This window comes from Geotrypetes seraphini, chromosome 11, assembly GCF_902459505.1.
Source record: "Geotrypetes seraphini chromosome 11, aGeoSer1.1, whole genome shotgun sequence".
In the NCBI taxonomy this organism is placed as follows: Eukaryota; Metazoa; Chordata; class Amphibia; order Gymnophiona; family Dermophiidae; genus Geotrypetes; species Geotrypetes seraphini.
In genome coordinates, this window is record NC_047094.1 from 64,974,969 (window position 1) to 64,996,730 (window position 21,762).

Genomic DNA, 21,762 nt, shown 5'->3' on the forward strand with positions numbered 1-21,762 from the left:
TGGCCAACCTTCCCTCCATCCCTCTTTTTGTTAGCTTGGAGGTCACCCATCAGTCAAGAATATGTTGCCTGCTTGTCCTGGGATAAAGCACAGTTACTTACCGTAACAGCAGGCAGATATCCAGGGACAGCAGGCAGATATTCTTGTGTCCCTCCCACCTCCCCGGGTTGGCTTCTTAGCTGGCTTATCCTAACTGGGGACCTTGCGCCTCCGTCGGGCGGGAAGGCACTCGCGCGTGCGCGGTGCGGCCTGCTAGAACTTTCCAAGTTCTTAGAGTGCAATCACTCTAAAATTGTCCGTACCGGGGCTCAAGAATATCTGCCTGCTGTCCCTGGATAACACCTGTTACGGTAAGTTGGAGGAGGTGTTTGCTGAAGGCGGTTGCAGACGCCTGTTATAACTATTATAATCTTTTGTTAATTCAAAGGAAAAGGAAAGATGTTAAACCTTAACTGTGAGGGCCGCAGAAAAAATTGTTAATGTCTTATTAAAGAAATGATAATTTTGCATGAGGTAAAATTCTTTATCTATATATATAAAATCGGATGTATGTATGTATGTTCCAGCATAACTCCGAAACACATGGACAGATTTCAACCAAACTTGGTATAAATGGGAACATATCACCCCGTTTTACCACCAACTCCACTGGCTGCCATTCGAATCCAGAGTGCTTTTCAAGTTCGCATGCTTCTGCTACAAATCGGTAAATGGCTTTTCGCCAAGATACATCAATCCCCACTTTAACCTTTACTGCACCAACAAGAAATCCCGCAGAATTCAGCTGTTCGCCTTCCCTTCACTAAAGCTGTGTCATCTCAAAAGATTCCTAGACAAAACTTTCGCCTTCCAAGCAGCCAAGCTGAACCCATGGCTAGCCCAAATGATACTCGAGGCCCCCACTTACCTCGGCTTCAGAAAACTACTCAAAACTCACCTATTCAGCAAACAAGACCCTTAACCATCCCCTTCCGGCAATCGCCTGGCCCTTCGCTCGGCTCATCTCCTCCTTCACGATCGCTTCTTTCTCCCCTCTTCCTTCTTCATCTGCCAAGTTCGACTAAATTTGTTGTAAATCTGATAAATTGTTGTAAATCTGCATGTCAATGCGGATCCTAACCTAATTGATGTGAATCACCTAGAACTCGTTGGGTATGGCGGTATATAAGAATAAAATTATTATTATTATTATTATCAGAGAGCAGTGTGAGCGAAGGAGAAGCAAGGGGGAGCGAAGGAGAAGCGAGAAAGAGAGAAGGAGAGGCAGGGGAGAGACAAGGAAGCAGGAGCAGGTGAAAATACTGTCGGGGCAGCGGCGAGAGTAGCTCCGCCCACCCCCACCGCGTCATCTAAGATCGACCGGGCTCCTCCATAACAGGAGTTGAGTCAGCGGCAGAGAGCAGTGTGAGCGAAGGAGAAGCAAGGGGGAGCGAAGGAGAAGCGAGAAAGAGAGAAGGAGAGGCAGGGGAGAGACAAGGAAGCAGGAGCAGGTGAAAATACTGTCGGGGCAGCGGCGAGAGTAGCTCCGCCCACCCCCACCGCTCCGCCCACCCCCACCGCGTCATCGAAGATCGACCGGGCTCCTCCATAACAGGAGTTGAGTCAGCGGCAGAGAGCAGTGTGAGTGAAGGAGAAGCAAGGGGGAGCGAAGGAGAAGCGAGAAAGAGAGAAGGAGAGGCAGGGGAGAGACAAGGAAGCAGGAGCAGGTGAAAATACTGTCGGGGCAGCGGCGAGAGTAGCTCCGCCCACCCCCACCGCGTCATCGAAGATCGACCGGGCTCCTCCATAACAGGAGTTGAGTCAGTGGCAGAGAGCAGTGTGAGCGAAGGAGAAGCAAGGGGGAGCGAAGGAGAAGCGAGAAAGAGAGAAGGAGAGGCAGGGGAGAGACAAGGAAGCAGGAGCAGGTGAAAATACTGTCGGGGCAGCGGCGAGAGTAGCTCCGCCCACCCCCACCGCGTCATCGAAGATCGACAGGGCTCCTCCATAACAGGAGTCGAGCCAACGGCGCCCTCCTGAAGGGCCAAGTCTTTCACACAAGGTTACTGAGGAGGCATCAAGCAGGCAGAGAGAGAGAGGGGACTCCAGCAGTAGGCAGAGAGAGCAAGAGAAGACACCAGCAGCAAGTAGAGAAAGAGAGAGACAGAGGACACCAGCAGCAGGCAGAGAGAGAGAGGACACCAGCAACAGGTAGAGAGAGAGAGAGGACACCAATGGAAGCAGAGGGAAACCAGAAGATGAGCTTTCCAGTGTTCTGCACGGACTGTCATATGTATGACTACCTCCTCTCGGGGAGACAGAAAATATGTATGCGGTCGGTGTCAGGAGCTGAAAAGCTTGAAGAAGGAAGTCAAGCGACTGGAGGACAAGATACAGGAACTAGAAGGACTTTACACCATGGAGGACCCAATCAAGACAGCTGAAGTCTTCACGAGAGAGAGGCACATTGAGGAGGAAGTCAGGGAACTCGAGAAATTCATTGAGGAAGCATACAGGAAGAGGGTGGAAGAGAACGAACTTCGTATGAAAGAAGAAGTCACCCCGACACCAACATGGAAGGGGGAGCAAGAAGCAGGTGACCACATAGAAGACACCCACAGAAGAATACCGCACGAGGGGGAAGAATTGGCTAGTCGATGCCCAGAAGAAGAGAGAGAGTGAAGCACGCTGAGGACATTGACCTGAGACCGAAACGAAAATTGAAGAAGGGAAAGTCAATGATCCTGGTGGGAGACTCGATACTGAGGCATGTGGACAGCCACATAGCAGGAGGGAGAGAGGATCGACTGGTGACCTGCCTCCCAGGAGCGAGAACCAAGGACATCGTGGACAAAATTGGGATGATCCTGGATGGAGCGGAGACAGAAGAGACCGCAGTAATGATCCACATTGGGACGAATGATGTCAGCAAGAGAGACTACAGAAGAGGCACGCTGATAGAACAGTTCAAGATTCTGGGAAGGAAGCTGAAGATGAGGGCCCAGAAGATAGTATTCTCAGAGATCCTACCGGTACCGAGGGCAGATGTGAAAAGGCAGGAAGAACTACAATCAATAAATGCGTGGATGAGGAGATGGTGTGAGGAAGAAGGATTCCTTTTCGTGAGAAACTGGACAACGTTCTGGGGCAAGAGCAAGCTCTACAGGAGAGATGGACTGCACCTGAGCACGGCGGGAACAAGACTTCTAGCAAACAACGTCAAGAGAGGAATAGAACAGGCTTTAAACTAAGAGAAAGGGGAAAGCCGACAGTCGACCTAGCGTCGATGATTCGGAAGAAGGTATCCCGTGAAGATACTGAGGGGAAAAAAGGCAGGGAAGAAACAAGAGACAAATTACAGGAGTCAACTAACCCAGAAGAGGAGGTTAGAAAGATTGTAGCAAAAGAGAAGACACCAAAGACCGAAGCACAGGGAAAAGAAATGAAGACGACAAAATGCCAGGATCTAAACTGCATATATACTAATGCAAGGAGTTTAAGTAACAAAATGGGGGAACTAGAAGCCATGGCCAATGCAGAGGACATAGACATCATTGGAATCTCTGAAACGTGGTGGAATGAGGAAAACAAATGGGATACAGCACTGCGGGGTACAAGCTCTATCGCCGGGATAGGTCAGGTCAGAAAGGAGGAGGAATAGCCCTATACGTAAAAGAAAGCATACAATCGACAAGAATGGACACAGCGGAGATGATCAACAAACTGGAATCGCTATGGGTTAAAATACCGGGTAGGAAAGAGCATGAAATAAAGATGGACCTATACTATCGTCCACCCGGGCAAACCGGAGATAGCGATAAAGAAATGGATGCCGAGATGAAGCGAGAATGCAAAAGCGGTTACACAGTTGTTATGGGAGACTTCAACTATCCTGGGATAGACTGGAGTCTTGGAAGCTCAAGATGCGCTAGGGAGACAGAATTCCTGGAGGCTATACAAGATTGCTTCATGGAGCAGCTTGTTAGAGAACCAACGAGAGGAAATGCCACTCTGGATTTAATCCTAAATGGACTAAGGGGACCTGCAAAGGAAGTGAAAGTAGTGGGACCGTTGGGAAACAGTGATCATAATATGATCAAGTTCAAGGTTGAAGTAGGCATACCAAACGGAAAGAGAACCATAGCGACATCTTTCAACTTCAGGAAAGGAAACTATGAAGCAATGAGGGAAATGGTAAGGAAGAAACTTAGGAACACTTCCAAAAAATGGCGAACAGTAGAACATGCCTGGTCTTTTTTCAAAGACACGGTGAGTGAGGCGCAAAATCTGCACATCCCCAGATTCAGAAAGGGGTGCAAAAAGGGTCGAACAAAAGACCCAGTATGGATGACTAAAATAGTGAAGGAAGCGATAGGCAATAAGAAAAATTCATTCAGGAAATGGAAAAAGGACAAAACTGAAGGGAACCATAAGGAGCACAGGAAGTATCAAAAAGAATGTCACCGTGTGGTTCGAAAAGCCAAAAGAGAGTATGAAGAGAGGCTAGCCAGGGAGGCACGAAATTTCAAACCGTTCTTCAGATATGTTAAAGGGAAACAGCCAGCTAGGGAGGAGGTGGGACCGCTGGACGAAGGAGACAGGAAGGGAGCGGTGAAGGAGGAGAAAGAAGTCGCAGAAAGACTCAACATGTTCTTCTCGTCTGTATTTACAAACGAAGACACAACCAACATACCGGAACCAGAACAAATCTTCAATGGAAATCAAGCAGAAAAATTAACATCCATGGAAGTGAGCCTTGATGATGTACACAGGCAGATAGAAAAACTTAAAACTGACAAATCCCCGGGTCCGGACGGAATCCATCCCAGGGTTCTGAAGGAATTAAAGGAGGAGATAGCGAAACTACTGCAGCAAATTTGCAACCTATCCTTGAAAACAGGCATGATCCCGGAGGATTGGAAGATAGCCAATGTCACGCCCATCTTTAAAAAGGGATCAAGAGGTGACCCGGGAAACTACAGACCAGTGAGTTTGACCTCGGTTCCGGGGAAACTGGCGGAAGCACTGATTAAAGAACACATCGATGAACATCTGGAAAGAAACAAACTTTTGAAAACAACCCAACATGGTTTCTGCAGGGGGAGATCGTGCCTAACGAACTTATTGCACTTCTTCGAAGGAATTAACAAACGGATGGACAGAGGAGACCCCATAGACATCATATACCTTGATTTCCAAAAAGCCTTTGACAAGGTGCCTCACAAACGTCTACTCCGGAAACTGAAGAACCATGGAATGGACGGAGACGTACATAGATGGAACAGAAACTGGTTGGCGGGTAGGAAACAGAGGGTAGGGGTGAAAGGCCACTACTCGGACTGGATGAGGGTCACGAGTGGTGTTCCGCATGGCTCAGTGCTCGGGCTGCTGCTATTTAATATATTCATAAATGATCTAGAAACAGGCACGAAGTGTGAGATAATAAAATTTGCGGACAATACAAAACTATTTAGTGGAGCTGGGACTAAAGAGGAATGTGAAGAATTGCAAAGGGACTTGAACAAATTGGGGGAATGGGCGGCGAGATGGCAGATGAAGTTCAACGTTGAGAAATGTAAAGTATTGCATGTTGGAAACAGAAACCCAAGGTACAACTATACGATGAGAGGGATATTATTGAATGAGAGTAACCAAGAAAGGGACTTGGGGGTAATGGTGGACATGACAATGAAGCCGACGGCACAGTGCGCAACAGCCGCTAAGAAAGCAAATAGAATGCTAGGCATAATCAAGAAGGGTATTACAACAAGGACAAAAGAAGTTATCCTGCCATTGTATCGGGCGATGGTGCGCCCGCATCTGGAATACTGCGTCCAATATTGGTCTCCGTACCTTAGGAAGGATATGGCGTTACTCGAGAGGGTTCAGAGGAGAGCGACACGCTTGATAAAAGGGATGGAAAACCTCTCATACGCTGAGAGATTGGAGAAACTGGGTCTCTTTTCCCTGGAGAAGAGGAGACTTAGAGGGGATATGATAGAGACTTATAAGATCATGAAGGGCATAGAGAGAGTAGAGAAGGACAGATTCTTCAAACTTTCGAAAAATAAAAGAACAAGAGGACACTTGGAAAAGTTGAAAGGGGACAGATTTAAAACGAATGCTAGGAAGTTCTTCTTTACCCAACGAGTGGTGGACACCTGGAATGCGCTTCCAGAGGGCGTAATAGGGCAGAGTACAGTACAGGGGTTTAAGAAAGGATTGGACAATTTCCTGCTGGAAAAGGGGATAGAAGGGTATAGATAGAGGATTACTGCACAGGTCCTGGACCTGTTGGGCCACCGCGTGTGTGGACTGCTGGGCACGATGGACCTCTGGTCTGACCCAGCAGAGGCATTTCTTATGTTCTTATTACGTATCAATTACTATCTGGGAAAAAGTACTTTGGGGTGGGAAGGGGTGACATGTAAAGAATCATCGAAAAAGACAGATATTGCTTTGACCAATTGTATGAAGCTTGGGGAATGATGTCACACTGTGCTGTGCTGTCATTGCTGTAATAATGCCTCCGAGGAAATGTAATGTAATTGGCCAAGTGCAATCAAAGCTACATCTAGAGCAGGGATCTCAAAGTCCCTCCTTGAGGCCGCAATCCAGTCGGGTTTTCAGGATTTCCCCAATGAATATGCATTGAAAGCAGTGCATGCACATAGATCTCATGCATATTCATTGGGGAAATCCTGAAAACCCGATTGGATTGCGGCCCTCAAGGAGGGACTTTGAGACCCCTGATCTAGAGCTTCAGAGACAGTACAGCAGCGTGAGGCCCAACTACAGGATATGAAAGATAAGTGTCTAATCCATAGTTTTCAGGCTCGCTTAGACACTCCCGATGCCTTTAAGTCCAATTTCAGCCCCATAGAGAGGGCCATTCTTGCTGCTGGGATTGGGATATCTGGGCAACGCCGGGTGATCAGCTAGTAGTTTATAAGTCATTTAACAGTTAAAGAAACCTTTATAAACTATAAAGAGTACACGATACAAGCAACGACAAACTTAAATAAACGTAGACAAAAACAAACTTAAACCTCAAGAAGCTATATCAAGTTTCAAATTTGTGTACAAAGTGGTGTACAAATTTGTGTCAAAGTGGTGTACAATATACAGAATTTATTTAAAAAGTTCTTAAAAATATAAGTGACATAGGGAAACAACAACATAAAATACAACAAATAACTGGGAAATGAATGGGATACATTTCATAAAAATAAAAGGAGGGGGGGATGGGAAAAACGAAAGGAAGAGGGGAATTATCTGAACTGTGCCCATTGTCTGAGTCTCGTATGCGTTTAGTCCTTGCTATATATCTCATAAACATGCAGTTCAACACCAGAGAAAGAGAAACAGCACTCAACACTTTGGAAAATAAAAAGAAAGCAGTGTAATTTTATAGTAAAACTGCATTTTCTGTTCATGAAATTAAAAATAAAATTATTTTTTTCTACCTTTGTTGTCTGGCCATTTTATTCATGTTTATTTCAGTTTCTGCTTTCTTCTGTCGTTTCTTAATTTTCTTTCAGGTCTTCAGTCTATCTGCATGTTCTCTCCTTCTTTTCCTCTCCCTCTCCTGCATCCATCTCTGACTTTAACCTTTTTCTTTGAAGTTTAAGTTACATTACATTACATTACAGATTTCTATTCCGCCATTACCTTTCGGTTCAAAGCGGATTACAAAAAGAGTTATGGAAGAAGGGTTACAACGTTAGATCAGAGAAGGTTTCCAAGAGAGGGAAAAGTAGGATCTGGGGTTAGAGAGGGGATGGTAAGAGGGGGGTTAAGCTTTATCATGGTATTAAGCTTTATTAAGGGATTTCTTGAAGAGTATAGTTTCAAGAGTAAAGTTTCAAGTTTATTTAAAATTTGATTAATTGCCTAATCATATATTCAAGGCAATGCACAATTCTAAAAACAATTTATATACAGGGAAACAAAAATTCATATGGCAAATACATGACTTACAAGACAGACAGGAGTAGTACGAGAAATGGGGATGGAAACACAATAATCGAAGGCAGTTGAGACATTCAAGGAAAAATACAAAAGGAGGGGTTTTTTTTTTTAATACAAGAGTTTTTTTTAAAAAGAGAAAAAAAAAAGATAGTTAGATCTTTGACAGAGTTTTACAGTGTTTAGCAGTTAAAAGCATCTTTAAAAAGAAAGCATTTCTCCATTTATTTTTCTGCATCTTTATCTGCTTCCATTGACAGCTTTCCATCTCCTTCATCCTATTCTCCAGTTTTTTTGCAAACTCTTCCCTCTCTCCCCCCCTTCTAGCATCTTCTTTTTCTCTTCCCTCTTTATTTTCACTTTTCTAACCAGTATCTGCTGTCTTGCCCCTCCATCCAGCATATCCTTTCCCCTCTTTCCTCCAACACCTCATCTCTCTCTCTCCCTCCACCTCCATCCAAGATCTCTCCCTGACATCCTTTGCCACTTCCAACACTACCCACCTGAGGCTCTGGCTGTGGGGAATGGAGTCGCGGTTCCGAGGCAGGCACCTGATTCCTCCCGGCGATGGTTGTCTGTGCTGTTTGCTGGCCGCCGCAAAGAAGGGGGAGTGAAGAGTCGGCAGCATGTCTAGATTACAATCAGCCCTACTTTCAGTCCCACCAAATCAGCTGGCAATGAAGAAGCCAGACTCCGTGGGGGCCTTTTCACTTGCCAAATCGCTATAGGTTCTGCCGGTCTTTATCCTGCCCCCCTCTGAAGTTACTTCCTGATTTTGAGGGGCAGGATCGAGAGTGGCAGAGCCTATAGCGATTTGGCAAGAGGGAAGGCCCCTGTGGCATCTGGCTTCATTGCCAGCCAGTTTAGCAGGACCAGGACCGAAGTCAGGGCTGATCGCAATCCAGATGTACTGCTGACTTCTCACTCCCTCCTCCTTCCAGCAGTGGCAGTTGTCCATGCTGTTTGCCAGCCGCTGGGAGGAATTGGCTGCCTGCCTCACATGTCAGGCCTGCCCAAGACCCGTGACTCCATTCCCCACAGCCAGACTCCCGGTAGGTTTATATTGTGATATTTTAAAAAAACTAGTTAGAGAAGTGTAGACTCAAATATAAACAGACCCCCCCCCCCATTTTTGGCCCCAAAATCTCAGTTTATATTCAAGTACAGTGCTCCCCCGCGAATTCACGGTCCACAATTCGTGGTACTGGTCATTCGCGGTATTTTCCAACCGCGAATGAATGGGCAGGAGAGGGCAGCTGGAGAGGCAGGAGAGGGCAGCCAGAGTGCCAGCAAGTGAAAGAAATCACTCGCGGTATGCTCAGACCGCATCTTACTTTACTAAAGTCAGGCCTCACCAATCAGGACCTGCGTGTCAAAGCAGCTCCTGATTGGTGAGGCCCGACTAATCATTCAGAATAGTGAAGACGCAGGATGATTACGAGCATCTGCAACGTGACAACAAGGAAGATAAACAAATTGCAGACAAACTAAATTCCTTCTTTGCGTCCGTCTTTACGGAGGAGGATACCGCAAAAATACCAGAAGCAGTGAAAGTGTTTAGTGGAGTAATAGAAGACAGCCTTACCACAGTTGAAGTGGAGTTGGACCAGATATACTACCAGATCGACAAACTTAAAAGTGACAAATCCCCTGGACCGGATGGAATTCACCCGAGAGTTTTAAAGGAATTGAAGGTTGAAATCAGAGAGCTATTGCAAAAACTTGCCAATCTGACAATCAGAACTGGACAGATACCAGATGACTGGAAGATAGCGAACGTCACGCCAATTTTCAAAAAAGGATCGAGAGGGGAACCGGGCAACTACAGACCTGTGAGCCTTACGTCTGTCCCTGGAAAGATGGTTGAAGCACTGATCAAGGATAGCATAGTCCGGCACCTAGATACACACAACTTGATGAAACACAGTCAACATGGGTTCAGGAAAGGGAAATCATGTTTCACGAATTTACTTCAATTTTTTGAGACCGTGAACAAGCAAATTGATAGTGGAATGCCGGTGGACATAATATATTTGGACTTCCAGATAGCGTTCGACAAAGTTCCACATGAAAGACTTCTCAGGAAACTACAAAGCCATGGAATAGAGGGAGATATACACAGGTGGATAGGCAAATGGCTGGAAAACAGAAAGCAGAGAGTGGGCATAAATGGGAAGTTCTCAGACTGGGAGAAAGTGACTAGTGGTGTGCCCCAGGGCTCGGTTCTTGGGCCGATCCTATTTAATATTTACATCAATGACCTGGAAGAAGGAGTATCCAGTGAGATCATTAAGTTTGCAGACGACACAAAGCTATGCCGGGCAATCAGATCGCAGGAGGTTAGCGAGGAACTCCAGAGCGACTTGTATCAGTTAGAGAAATGGGCAGAGCAATGGCAGATGAAGTTCAACGTGGAGAAATGCAAAGTAATGCATTTAGGTAGTAAGAATAAGGAACACGAGTATAGAATGTCAGGCGCAACTCTGGGTAAGAGCGAACAAGAAAAGGACCTGGGTGTACTGATAGATAGGACCCTGAAGCCGTCGGCACAATGCGCGGCAGCGGCAAAGAAAGCAAACAGAATGTTAGGCATGATAAAGAAAGGAATCACGAGTAGATCGGAGAAAGTCATAATGCCGCTTTATAGAGCAATGGTCAGACCACACTTGGAATACTGTGTCCAACATTGGTCTCCCAACCTAAAGAAGGATATAAAACTGCTGGAGAGGGTGCAGAGACGAGCAACGAAGCTAATAAGAGGTATGGAGAACTTGGAATATGAGGAACGACTCAAGAAACTGGGACTGTTCTCCCTTGAGAAGAGGAGGCTGCGAGGGGACATGATCGAGACGTTCAAAATGCTGAAAGGCATTGATAAAATAGAGCAGGAAAATAAATTATTTACATTGTCCAACGCGACACGGACAAGAGGACATGGTTCGAAGCTAAGGGGGGACAAGTCCAGGACAAATGTCAGGAAGTTCTGCTTTACACAGCGAGTGGTAGACGCCTGGAATGCTCTCCCAAAGGAGGTTATTAAGGAATCCACTGTGCTAGGATTCAAAGGCAAATTAGATGCACATCTCCTTACGAGAGGCATAGAGGGATATGGGTGACTAAAACTACATCAGGTGTATACCTGACTGGGCCTCCGCGTGTGCGGATCGCCGGACTCGATGGACCATGGGTCTGATCCGGAGATGGCAGTTCTTATGTTCTTATGTGACATAAACAAGCTCGAGAAATGGGCCGCAACATGGCAGATGAGGTTCAAGTGTAAGGTACTGCATGTCAGTAACAAAAATCTTATACATGAATACAGGATTTCCGGGGCGATACTTGGAGAGACCCCCCCAGGAAAGAGATTTGGGATTACTGGTTGACAAATCGATGAAGCCGTCTGCGCAATGCGTAGCGGCGGCATAAAGGGCGAACAGAATGCTGGGAATGATTAAGAATGGGATCATGAACAGATCAGAGAAGGTTATCATGCTGCTGTACCGGGCCATAGTACGCCCTCATGTGGAGTACTGCGTCCAGCACTGGTCGCCGTACAAGAAGAAGGACACGGTACTACTCAAAAGGGTCCAGAGAAGTGCGACTAAAATGGTAAAGGGGCTGGAGGAGTTGCCGTACAGTGAGAGATTAGAGAAACTGGGCCTCTTCTCCCTTGAAAAGAGGAGATTGAGACGGGACATGATAGAAACATTCAAGATACTGAAGGGAATAGACTTAGTAGATAAAGACAGGTTGTTCACCCTCTCCAAGGTAGGGAGAATGAGAGGACACTCTCTAAAGCAGTGTTCTTTAACCACCGGTCTATGGATCGGTGACGGTCCACAGAAATTTCCTGCCTTTCCACAGGGCCAGCATTTGCATCAGGCCCAAAACAGTGTTCTTCAACCGTCAGTCCACGGTGCTATCGATAAGGCGTTATCTTCGAGCCAGCTCCCTCTTCCTCACTGATTCAGTGCACAAAGCCACAGGCAGTGGCTCCTACATGTGTCCTGTGCCTGAACATGAAGCCTTCTCTCTGACGTTGCAACGTCAGAGGGAAGGCTTCCAGATGAGGCAAGGGACGCACAAGGAGCCGCTGCCCACAGCTTTGTGCACTGCATCAGTGAGGAAGAGGGAGGCGGCCTGAAGATAACACCGGGGGCAGCATAAAATGGCCAAGCGGGTGCAGGCCAGAAGGTAAGGAATAGCATGGAAGGAGGGAGATAACAAAGATAGGGGGGGAATTATTTTATTTTTGAATTTAGTGATTGAATTATGTAAATTTTGAGAATTTACATCTGCTGTCAGTGTGCTTTGTGTAGTTTAATGTTGTGGTTAACCATTATGTGTTGTTAATAAGATTATATTGTGTATCTGTGAAAAATGAATGGAAAAAATAGTGTTAAAATTAGTTCTATTATGGGGCGGGGTCTGGAGTGGAGATTGGGTAGAGATGGGCGGGGTCTGGCCCACGACTTAGCCCAGTGTTCTTCAACTGCCAGTCTACAGACTGATGCCGGTCCACAGAATAATTATTTTATTTCTGCCGGTCCATAGGTGTAAAAAGGTTGAAAAACACCTCTCTAAAGTTAAAAGGGGATAGATTCTGTACAAACGTAAGGAAGTTCTTCTTCTCCCAGAGAATGGTGGAAAACTGGAACGCTCTTCCGGAGGCTGTTATAGGGGAAAATACCCTCCAGGGATTTAAGAAAGCTGGACAGGTTCCTGTTAAACCGGAACTTATGCAGGTAGGGCTGGTCTCAGGGCACTGGTCTTTGACCTGGGGGCCACTGCGGGAGCAGACTGCTGGGCACGATGGACCACTGGTCTGACCTGGCAGCGGCAAATTCTTATGTTCTTGCTTTTGTGGAGAAGGAGCCACATCAGTCCTCCAAGTGTACTCCCAATTCTGAAGGAGCATTGAAAAGTCATACAGTGGAGTCACCAGAGCTTCCCCAAATTCCTTCAGTACCTTCAGATGTCTCTCATCGTGCCCCATGGCTTTGTCCACTCTTAGTTTAGCTACTTCCTCATGAACAGTTATTTGATAAACTGTTGAGGTCTACCTCATTTGCATTCCTATTTGTCTGTATTCCTACTTGTGGCCTTTCATATGTGAACACTGAAAAAAAATATTCAAGCAATTCTGGTTAATCCTCATTAGCTTCTGTTCATTTCTCCCCTTCATGCTTGAGTCTGACAACACCACTTTGTCATGTTCTCCTGTCAATGATATATTTAAAATAAAAAGTATTGTTCCCCATTTTACTTTATTAGCTATTTTTAATTAATTTGCATGTTTGTTTCCTAACTATTTTTCCAGTGTCTGTAGGTATTATTGCTTGTCTTCCCCTTTTTGCAATATCCTGTAGTTTATACATTAAATAAAATAGAGCAGAGCACTGAGGTGTCTCTAAAGTTTGTAGTGTAACCCTTATCCAATCTGTACTTCAGCAGTTCCCAGACAATTAATATTTCTCAGTTAGATTTGCATGCAGCGGAGACAGTAAGTGCAAATCAAACTCATGGATATTCATTATGAATATCCTGAAGACCTGACTGGCTGGAGTTCTCCTAGAACAGGTTTGGGAACCACTGTAGTTCTTACTCAGTATGATGATCTAAAAACATTCAAACTAGGCAAGCACCACAGGCTCTCAAGCAAGCTAGTAGAATGACAAAGACATAAGAATTGCCAAATTGTGTAGGTCAAATGTCCATCACGCCCAGTATTCTGTTAAAGTAGTTAATTCAGGTCACTAGTACTTGAAAGGATCCCAGAAAGTAAAAATATTTCCATTCTGCTTATCCTCAGGGTTAAATGGAGACAATCCCCAAGTTTGTCTTAGTAACTTTTCCTCTGGGAACATCTCCAAACCTTTTTTTAAACCTAGTTACATTAATTGCTTTTACCATGTCCTCCAGCAACAAATTCATGTGTTGAATGAAAAAAATATTTTTTTCAAATTTGCTATCAATGTCCTGCTTAGTAATTTCATGACATGTCCCCTAGTCATCTTTATTTCAAAAACAATTGATTTGCATTTATCTGTTCCACTCCACTTAGGATTTTATAGACCTCTGTCATATCTCCCCTTGGCCTTATCTTCTCCAAACTGAGAAGCCCTAACGTCTTTTGTCTTTCTTTATTCCATCTCCTTAATCCTTTTGATCATCCTTCTTTAAGAAAAAGTGCTAACTGCAGACAACACATTAACTAAAAGCTGAAATCAGTGATAGAGGTGTATAAAATACAGTTCTCCGTGTCTTGCTGTGTTTGAATAAGTGGGACTGATGTTTTGGCTGTCATCCTGTAGTTGTTTTCAGAGTTCAAAAGAAAAGTGTACATTAGAGAATAGCACGGGTACTGTTACCCGCCCACAGGTAACCCGCCGGAATGGGGAGGAAAAAAACTGGTTGTTGCAGGTACGGGGACAAGGCCATTCACTACCCCGTGGAGCAGTGAATGGCGTTGTCCCTGCAATTAAGTATCTTGCACGCGTTGCCACACTTCTCACTCCTCCCGGTCAGCAGCCCCCTCCTACTCCTTCCCCCTCCCTCCCGATCACCACGGTCTGGGCATCTCTTCCCCTTGTCAGGGAATCTCCCTCCCTTCCCCTCACCTTTGCTGGCGATTTTCAGTTTGCTCTCTTCAAGCAGCCTGAGCCTTTTCACAAGTCGCACGCAATTGCCCATTAAACTTCTTTTCTGACGCAACTTCCTGTTTCCGCCTGGGCAGCTCACATCGGAGAAGTTTTGGGGCAGCGGCACACACGATATGTGAAAAGGCTCAGGCCGCTCGGAGAGAGAAAACTGAAAACCTCCAGCAAAGGTGAAGGGAAGGAGGGAGATCCCCCGACGAGGAGAAAAGATGCCTGGACTGCAGCGATCGGGTGGGGGCTGATGGTCTGCTGAAGGGAAGGGGAGAGAGGAACAGACGCAGAAGGGAAATGGGGAGGAGAGTATGGGGAGCAGACGCATGAAAGTGGGCAGGAGAGAGAAGGGAACATGCTGGAAGAAAGTGGAGAGAGGAGAAAGTGGAACAGACACTGAAGGGAAGGGGGGAGCACATACTTGATGGAAGGAGGGGATTAAGTAAAAAAGTGCACCTGCTGGATTGGGGAGACAGATACCAGATCTGAGAAGGAGGAAAGGAGGGGAGAGATGCTAAAAACCACCTGGGGGGAGGGAGGGAGAGATGGAAGGGAGAGGCAGACAGTTTCTGGTAGAGCCATCAAAATAGAGTAGATGCCATATGGAAGAGGCAGAGAGAAGACAGACAGTGGATAGAAGGAAGAGAATAACAAGAAGACAAGGAAAGCAGAAACCAGACAACAAAGGTAGAAAAAAAATTCTATTTCTTTTTTCTTTTTTTTTTGCTTTAGGATAAAGTAGTATTGTAGCTGTGTTGCTAAACATTTATAAACAAAGCCCTGTCAGCGGAAGATCTCTTCCTCTAGCTCAGCAGCCAGAACTCTGTTTTCTAAAATGACAAATGTACAGAATATTGTTTCTTTTTATACTTTAATAAAATAAGTTCAGTATAAAACTACTTGAGGCTTTGTTCGGATGGGATCAGATGGTTTGTGAAGACAAGGTGGAGACGGGGACCGAGTTCACGGGGACGGGGTAGAGACGGGGACAAATTTTTCCCCTGTGTCATTCTCTAGTATACAACAGGATGGCTGAAACATCCATTCCAATTACTGGGACGTAGCAAGACCCAGACAGCCATAACAATAATTTACTAATAGACAGTGCACACTATCTGTTTTCTTTGTATAGACCCTGCAGATGTTAGTGTGTACAGGTCATTAGTAAATGACCTGGGGAAGGTTCCTCTTGTTAATCTTTGTGTGAAATTGTCTGTGTCTTCACAGACCATGCTCGACAGATTACCAAATCCTTACACATTTAATCTTTGTGTGAAATTTTCTGTGTCTTCACAGACCATGCTCGACAGATTACCAAATCCATGATGAGAAAGCCAAGCTTGGACCGCCTGGTGACTCACAGGGAAGCAGACATTACGAATTTTGTCAGCTATATCACAAGAGACTCCATTCAGAAATCTCTTCAGATGTACATGGAGATGCTAAAAAAGAAGGGGCGCTAGAAGAGGCTCATAGGGCTGATAGATGCCTGACCCTCACTCAGGAACCTTTGGTGAAGAAAAGCTAAACTCAAACCTCATCATTCCCCAGAAGTAGCCATAAGATAACCAAATGGAAAATTTTACGTTGATTTACAAGCAATTATTCCACTTGCTATGAACTGGTCTTTTGTCTGTGTAAAGCTGGTGCTCCATCAGGTGCCTGAGGGACTGAAGAGTAGGTGGTGGTGTCTGCATGTTTTTTCTGCAGTCCTGAGTATAAGTGGGAAGGAAGCAGAAATGTAATCAAAAGCATTTCTTTAGAAATTGCAAAGCAGTACACATCTGTAGAGTACATTTTCCTTAGTGAATTTTTATAAATATATTTGAATTGCTAAATAAAATATTTTGTAATTTCAAAAGACAATCCTTTCATATTTGTATTGTTTTGTGCTTCTTTAAATATTTTGTGTCTTTGAGTTCTGTTCAAAACAGGGATGGAAGGCAATCATTTAAAAAATATAGGTAAAACACAAATTTTGTTCTTATCCAGTCATCTTTCTACTGATATATCTACAGATTTTGTGATTTAATGATAAGGATTTCCATTTTGGAAAAAAAATGAGGAAGTTATTTTGGATTCGTCTTTGACTTTGAAGGTTAAAGGTGAATGAAATCATTAGCTCAGTTTTTTTCTATAAGCTGGAAGTAATGGAAAGATTAGGTTGCTAATCTTCTTCCTTGTAACCAGAGTTTATTTTCATTCTCCACATACCATTATTCTGGGATGAGCTCTTCCCCCTCAGTTAGTAACAAAGCTTCTAGTGAGTCCTAGAGTGCAAACAAAAGAGGAAGGGTGCTGGGGAACTCCCTGAAGCTACATAAGTCTGGTCTGCTGTAAATATAAACATCAAATACTTTTACACCACAGCGCTGGCATGGGATTGGACAAGCAGGCAGCATATTCTCACGTATGGGTGACATCACCGACGGAGCCCCGGTACGGACCACTTTAAAAGTGCATTGCCACTTTAAGACTTTAGAAAGTTTGCAATAGCCCGAACCATGCATGCGCGAGTGCCTTCCTGCCCAACGTGTGGTCCCTCGGTTTTCTAGTTTCCGCGGAGCTAGTAAGACGTGCTTCAGCTTCTGTTGAAGCTTCTTTTTCTTCGCTTGCCTTCCCGCTCTCGCGGATTGTGGCTTTTTTGTCATAATTTTTTCTTTTTATAAAGCACTTTCTTTTTTTAAAAAAAAAACAAGTCTATTTTATTTTATTTTCCCGCCACGGGCTTTAGCCCACCAGGGCCTTATGGACTCTTTTCGCCATAGAGTTTGATTTATCAATGGCTGTCTTTCTGTCCATGTCCCATCCATTGACGGGTTTCAAAAAGTGTGGTCGTTGTGTTCAGGCCATTTCTTTAACTGACCCTCACCGCTGCTGCTTGCAATGTCTGGGACCCGAGCACCATGCCGACTCTTGCTTCTAATGCTCGTCCCTTCAGAAGCGCACCCTAAAAAATCAGCTACTTCAGCACAGGCTACTGTTTGGCGCTGCAATGGACACAGAGCCCAGTTCATCTCCGACACCGTCTGTGCCGCCCAAGACCGCACCGACCAAGACACCAAGGGTGGATCCCCCAACGTTGACTCCGGTGTCACAACTCACAGTGGATAAGCCGGCTAAGAAGCCTTCCCCTACCCCCTCTGGGCCTCAGGTCAAAGCAGCAGTGAGCCAAGTCTTGCTGACCTCGAGGAAACCAAAAAAAACGTTTCACTCCGATTTCAGTGAGTGCCTCAACATCGGTCTCCTCATCACCGGAGCGTAGAGCCGCACCGAAGGTACTGGCAAAGAAGCCAGCGGTACCAGTGCATACTTGGAGTTGCTTAGGGAAGAGTTATGGGACCAGCTACAAATGCTGCTACCGACTCAAGTTTTTCCAATGTCGACATTGACTCCACCGGTACCAGTCCAGTCTGAGCCTTCGACACTGGTTGCGCTGGTCTTGGAATCTCCATCGTGCCGCCAACTCTTGTCCAGGAACCGACACCTCCCAGTCACTAGCACCGGTCTATTTCAACTCAGACATTACCTGACTCGACGCCAGTGAGGTCTGGAAAAGTATTGCAGAAGTTAAAACCTTGAACCCTCGGTATCGGTTACTAGACATCGACTTTTGAGAACACGAGATTCGGTTCTTTTGGAAGATTCAGATCAAGAACCTGTTCTATCTGACCATGACGATTCTTCAGAGGAGGATTCTCTTCACCAACCTTCTCAAGAGCTCCCTGTTTTAACTGAGAAATCTTCATTTCCTAAATCTTTGAGAGAAATGTCTTGAGACCATGTCTATTCCTCTTCAAGCTGACTCTAAATGGTCTAAGGAGTTTCTGGATGCTTTAGATTATGATCAGCCACCTAAGGAACTCCTCAGGCTCCTTATTCATGATATTCTAAGGGAGACCTTTTACAAAAATTTGGAAATGCCACTTACCATTCTAGTGGTTCCTCATAAGTTGGACTCTTGAATAGGGTAGTCCCTATTCCAGATTTTGATAAAGCCCAGCTTCCTCATGAGTCTCCATGATTGAATCTACCTTAAAGAAATCCTCAGGAGGGGGGCTAGTGTATACGCCTCTGTCCCTCCTGGCAGAGAGGGCAAGACCATGGACCGGTTTGGCAAGAGGCTATTCCAAAATGCTATGTTAGCCAACCGGTCTGGTAACTACACTTTTCATTTCTCTCTCTACATGAAACATCTGGTCAAGCAAGTTGCTACATTCTAAAAATACCTCCTAGAACTTAAGCTTCCTGCTATTCAACTTTTCATGGCTGATCTGCTTTGGCTTTGTAAGTTTATGGTTTGTTCCATTTGTAACACTTTTGAATTCACTTCCCTGGTGGCAGCAATGTCAGTTGTCATGAGATGTCTAGCCTGGCTTTGAGTCTCTGAGCTGGACATCAATCATCAGGACAGGTTGGCCATTGCTCCTTGTCTGGGGGACGAACTTTTTGGTACTTCCACTGATACCACTACCCAGAAATTGTCTACGCATGAAACCCAGTGGGACATTCTGGTGAAACCCAAAAAGAAACATCCTCCTTCTTGTCCTTTCAGACCACAATCTTCCTATCAGAGACAGTTTGCTGCAAAATCCACAGTTCCTGTGCCCCCTCAACCAAAGAGATAGAGACAGCCGCATCAGCAGCAGCAAAAACAACAGGCTGCTCCTCAGAAGGTTTCTCAGCCTTTTTGACGTGTTCCTTCAGAACATTGCCAATTTCACCATTCTACAGACTGCCTCAGCCCATCGGAGGCCGTCTTCAATTTTACATAGCTCGCTGGGAGCTCATCACATCAGACTTCTGGGTCCTCAACATCCTTCGTCAGGGTTTCACTCACAATTTCCATACCCTACCATCAGACCATCCTCCAAGAGAGTCTGCTTTGGACCCTGCACAGTCCTCCCTTCTTCTTCAGGAGGTTCAATCCCTTCTGCTGAATGCCATCGAGGAAGTCCCCATCTCTCAGCAGCAGCAGGGATTCTACTCCCGTTACTTCTTAGTACCCAAGAAGACAGGAGGGCTGAGACTCATCCTGGATCTCAGAGCTCTCAACAAATTTCTAGTCAAAAGAGAAATTCAGGATGTTATCTCTCGCCCTGCTTTATCCTCTCAATCAGAATGACTGGCTATGTTCTCTGGATCTCAAGGAAGCCTACACAAGTTTCAAGTTTATTCCGGTTTTTGATTAAACGCTTGTTCAAAATGCAAAGCGATTTACAAAATATTAAAAAATAACATATAAACAAATAAATATTAGACATACTGAACATACTTGGCCATGATAACAAATCTACTAGTGATTTGACAGAATCTAACCATTCAACATTATTAAGAATCATATGGTCAGCTGAAGGCATCTTTAAAAAGAAAGCACTTTAGGCTGCGTTTAAATTTTTGTAAGTTTTTTTCGATTCTTAAGTATAAGGGAAGAGAATTCCAAGTCATGGGAGCGGTCACAGAAAAGATTAAGGTACGACGTGTACCAATTGTTTTTAAAGATGGAACATTAAGAGTATACTGTGAAATAGATCTTAGAGCTCTGGGGGGGGGTCGTATGGGATCAAAAGTCTGTCTATAAATGCTGGGGTGTTGGTCTGCAATGTTTTAAAGGTCAAAAGAGCAATTTTATAAGTAATCCTATGTGTTACAGGCAACCAGTGGGCTTTTTGTAGCAGTGGGGTAACATGGTCAAATTTCTTTGCGCCCAAAATTATCTTGATAGCTGTATTTTGGATTAATTGTAGACGCTTTATATCCTTTTGACGTATCCCTTTTAATAAAAAGTTACAGTAATGTATTTTAGATATTACAAGTGCATGGATTAGCACATTCAGGGAGTTAGTATCAAGGAGAGGAACCAGTGATATAATCATCCATAGTTTATAAAAACAATTTTTAACCAATGCACTAATTTGTGGGCAAAATGTTAATTTGTTATCTATAAGAACACCTAAAATTTTGGTGGTTGTGGTCGGTAAAAGTGGTGTATTATCGATGGTGACTGGAGCAATTAGTTGTACCCCCTCTTTTTCGGAGAAAAGGAGAGTGCTAGTTTTTGAAATACAGTGGTACCTTGGATTACGAGCATAATCCGTTCCAGGAGCATGCTCGTAATCCAAAATGCTCGTATATCAAAGCAAGTTTCCCCATAGGAAGTAAGGGAAACTTGCTTTGATATGTTTCCACCCCCACCTTCCCCCCCCCCGAGGCCAGCAGCGCTGCTCCCCCCCCCCACGAGAACCAGCATTGCTCCCCCCAAAGGCCCCCCCGTGATCCGGCACCCCCCCTGCCACCATCGGGCACCCCCCCCCCACCGCGACCTGAGGTCCCCCCAACCCACCCGAACCCTCTTCTTACTTTTCTGTAGCCTCCGCAGCGGCACCGGCACCAGCATGTCCAGTGCGTGGTGCCAGTGCCTGAAGATCTGCTTCCTGTGCTGGGCCTTGAGAGTTCACGTTCGACGTGAACTCTCAGGCCTTGCACAGGAAGCAGATCTTCAGGCACTGGCACCACGCACTGGACATGCTGGTGCCGGTGCCGCTGCGGAGGCTACAGAAAAGTAAGAAGAGGGTTCGGGTGGGTTGGGGGGACCTCAGGTCGCGGCGGGGGGGGGAGGGTGCCGGATCGCAGGGGGGGGGGTGCTCGCAAATCGAAGTGCGCTCGGTTTCCGAGGCGCCGATTTTGCGAATGTTTTGCTCATCTTGCAAAACACTCGCAAACCGGTGCACTCATAAACCGAGGTACCACTGTACTTAAAGAAAGCATATTGATATTTAGCCAGTCATGAATTTTAGCCAATTTTTGATTGATGGAGGAAATGTCATTTGAACTTGTAGAATCGATAGGATGCAAGAGTTGAAGATCATCGGCGTAGGCGTAAGTGGTAAACCCGATTGATTGACCAAGGGTTAAGAGGAGAGCCAGATAAATATTAAACAATAAAGGTGATAAGATGGACCCTTGTGGAATACCAAATACATATTCCAATTTATCCAGCTTCCAGGAAGTACCTCTGGTTTCAAATCAATCGATGTCATTACTAGTACAAGGTTCTTCCCTTCGGCCTGGCATCTTCTCCTAGAGTCTTCACAAAATGCCTGATTGTAATGGCCGCATCTCTTCATTCACACAGCCTTCAAGTCTTTCCTTATCTGGACGACTGGTT

At 45.2% G+C, this 21,762-nt stretch overlaps 1 protein-coding gene across 3 annotated transcripts in view; it reads left to right on the forward strand.

The window, feature by feature from the left end:
• The window catches only part of LOC117345559 (enoyl-CoA delta isomerase 1, mitochondrial-like), a 96,959-nt gene extending 80,499 nt beyond the window's left edge, over window positions 1-16,460 (forward strand). For all 3 annotated transcript variants that reach the window (XM_033914378.1, XM_033914379.1, XM_033914377.1), the window contains one exon: window positions 15,891-16,460. In XM_033914378.1, the coding sequence (XP_033770269.1) occupies window positions 15,891-16,057 (167 nt within the window). In that variant the 3' untranslated portion in view covers window positions 16,058-16,460. The remainder of the gene's footprint in view (window positions 1-15,890) is intronic.
• Window positions 16,461-21,762: the final 5,302 nt, after the last annotated feature.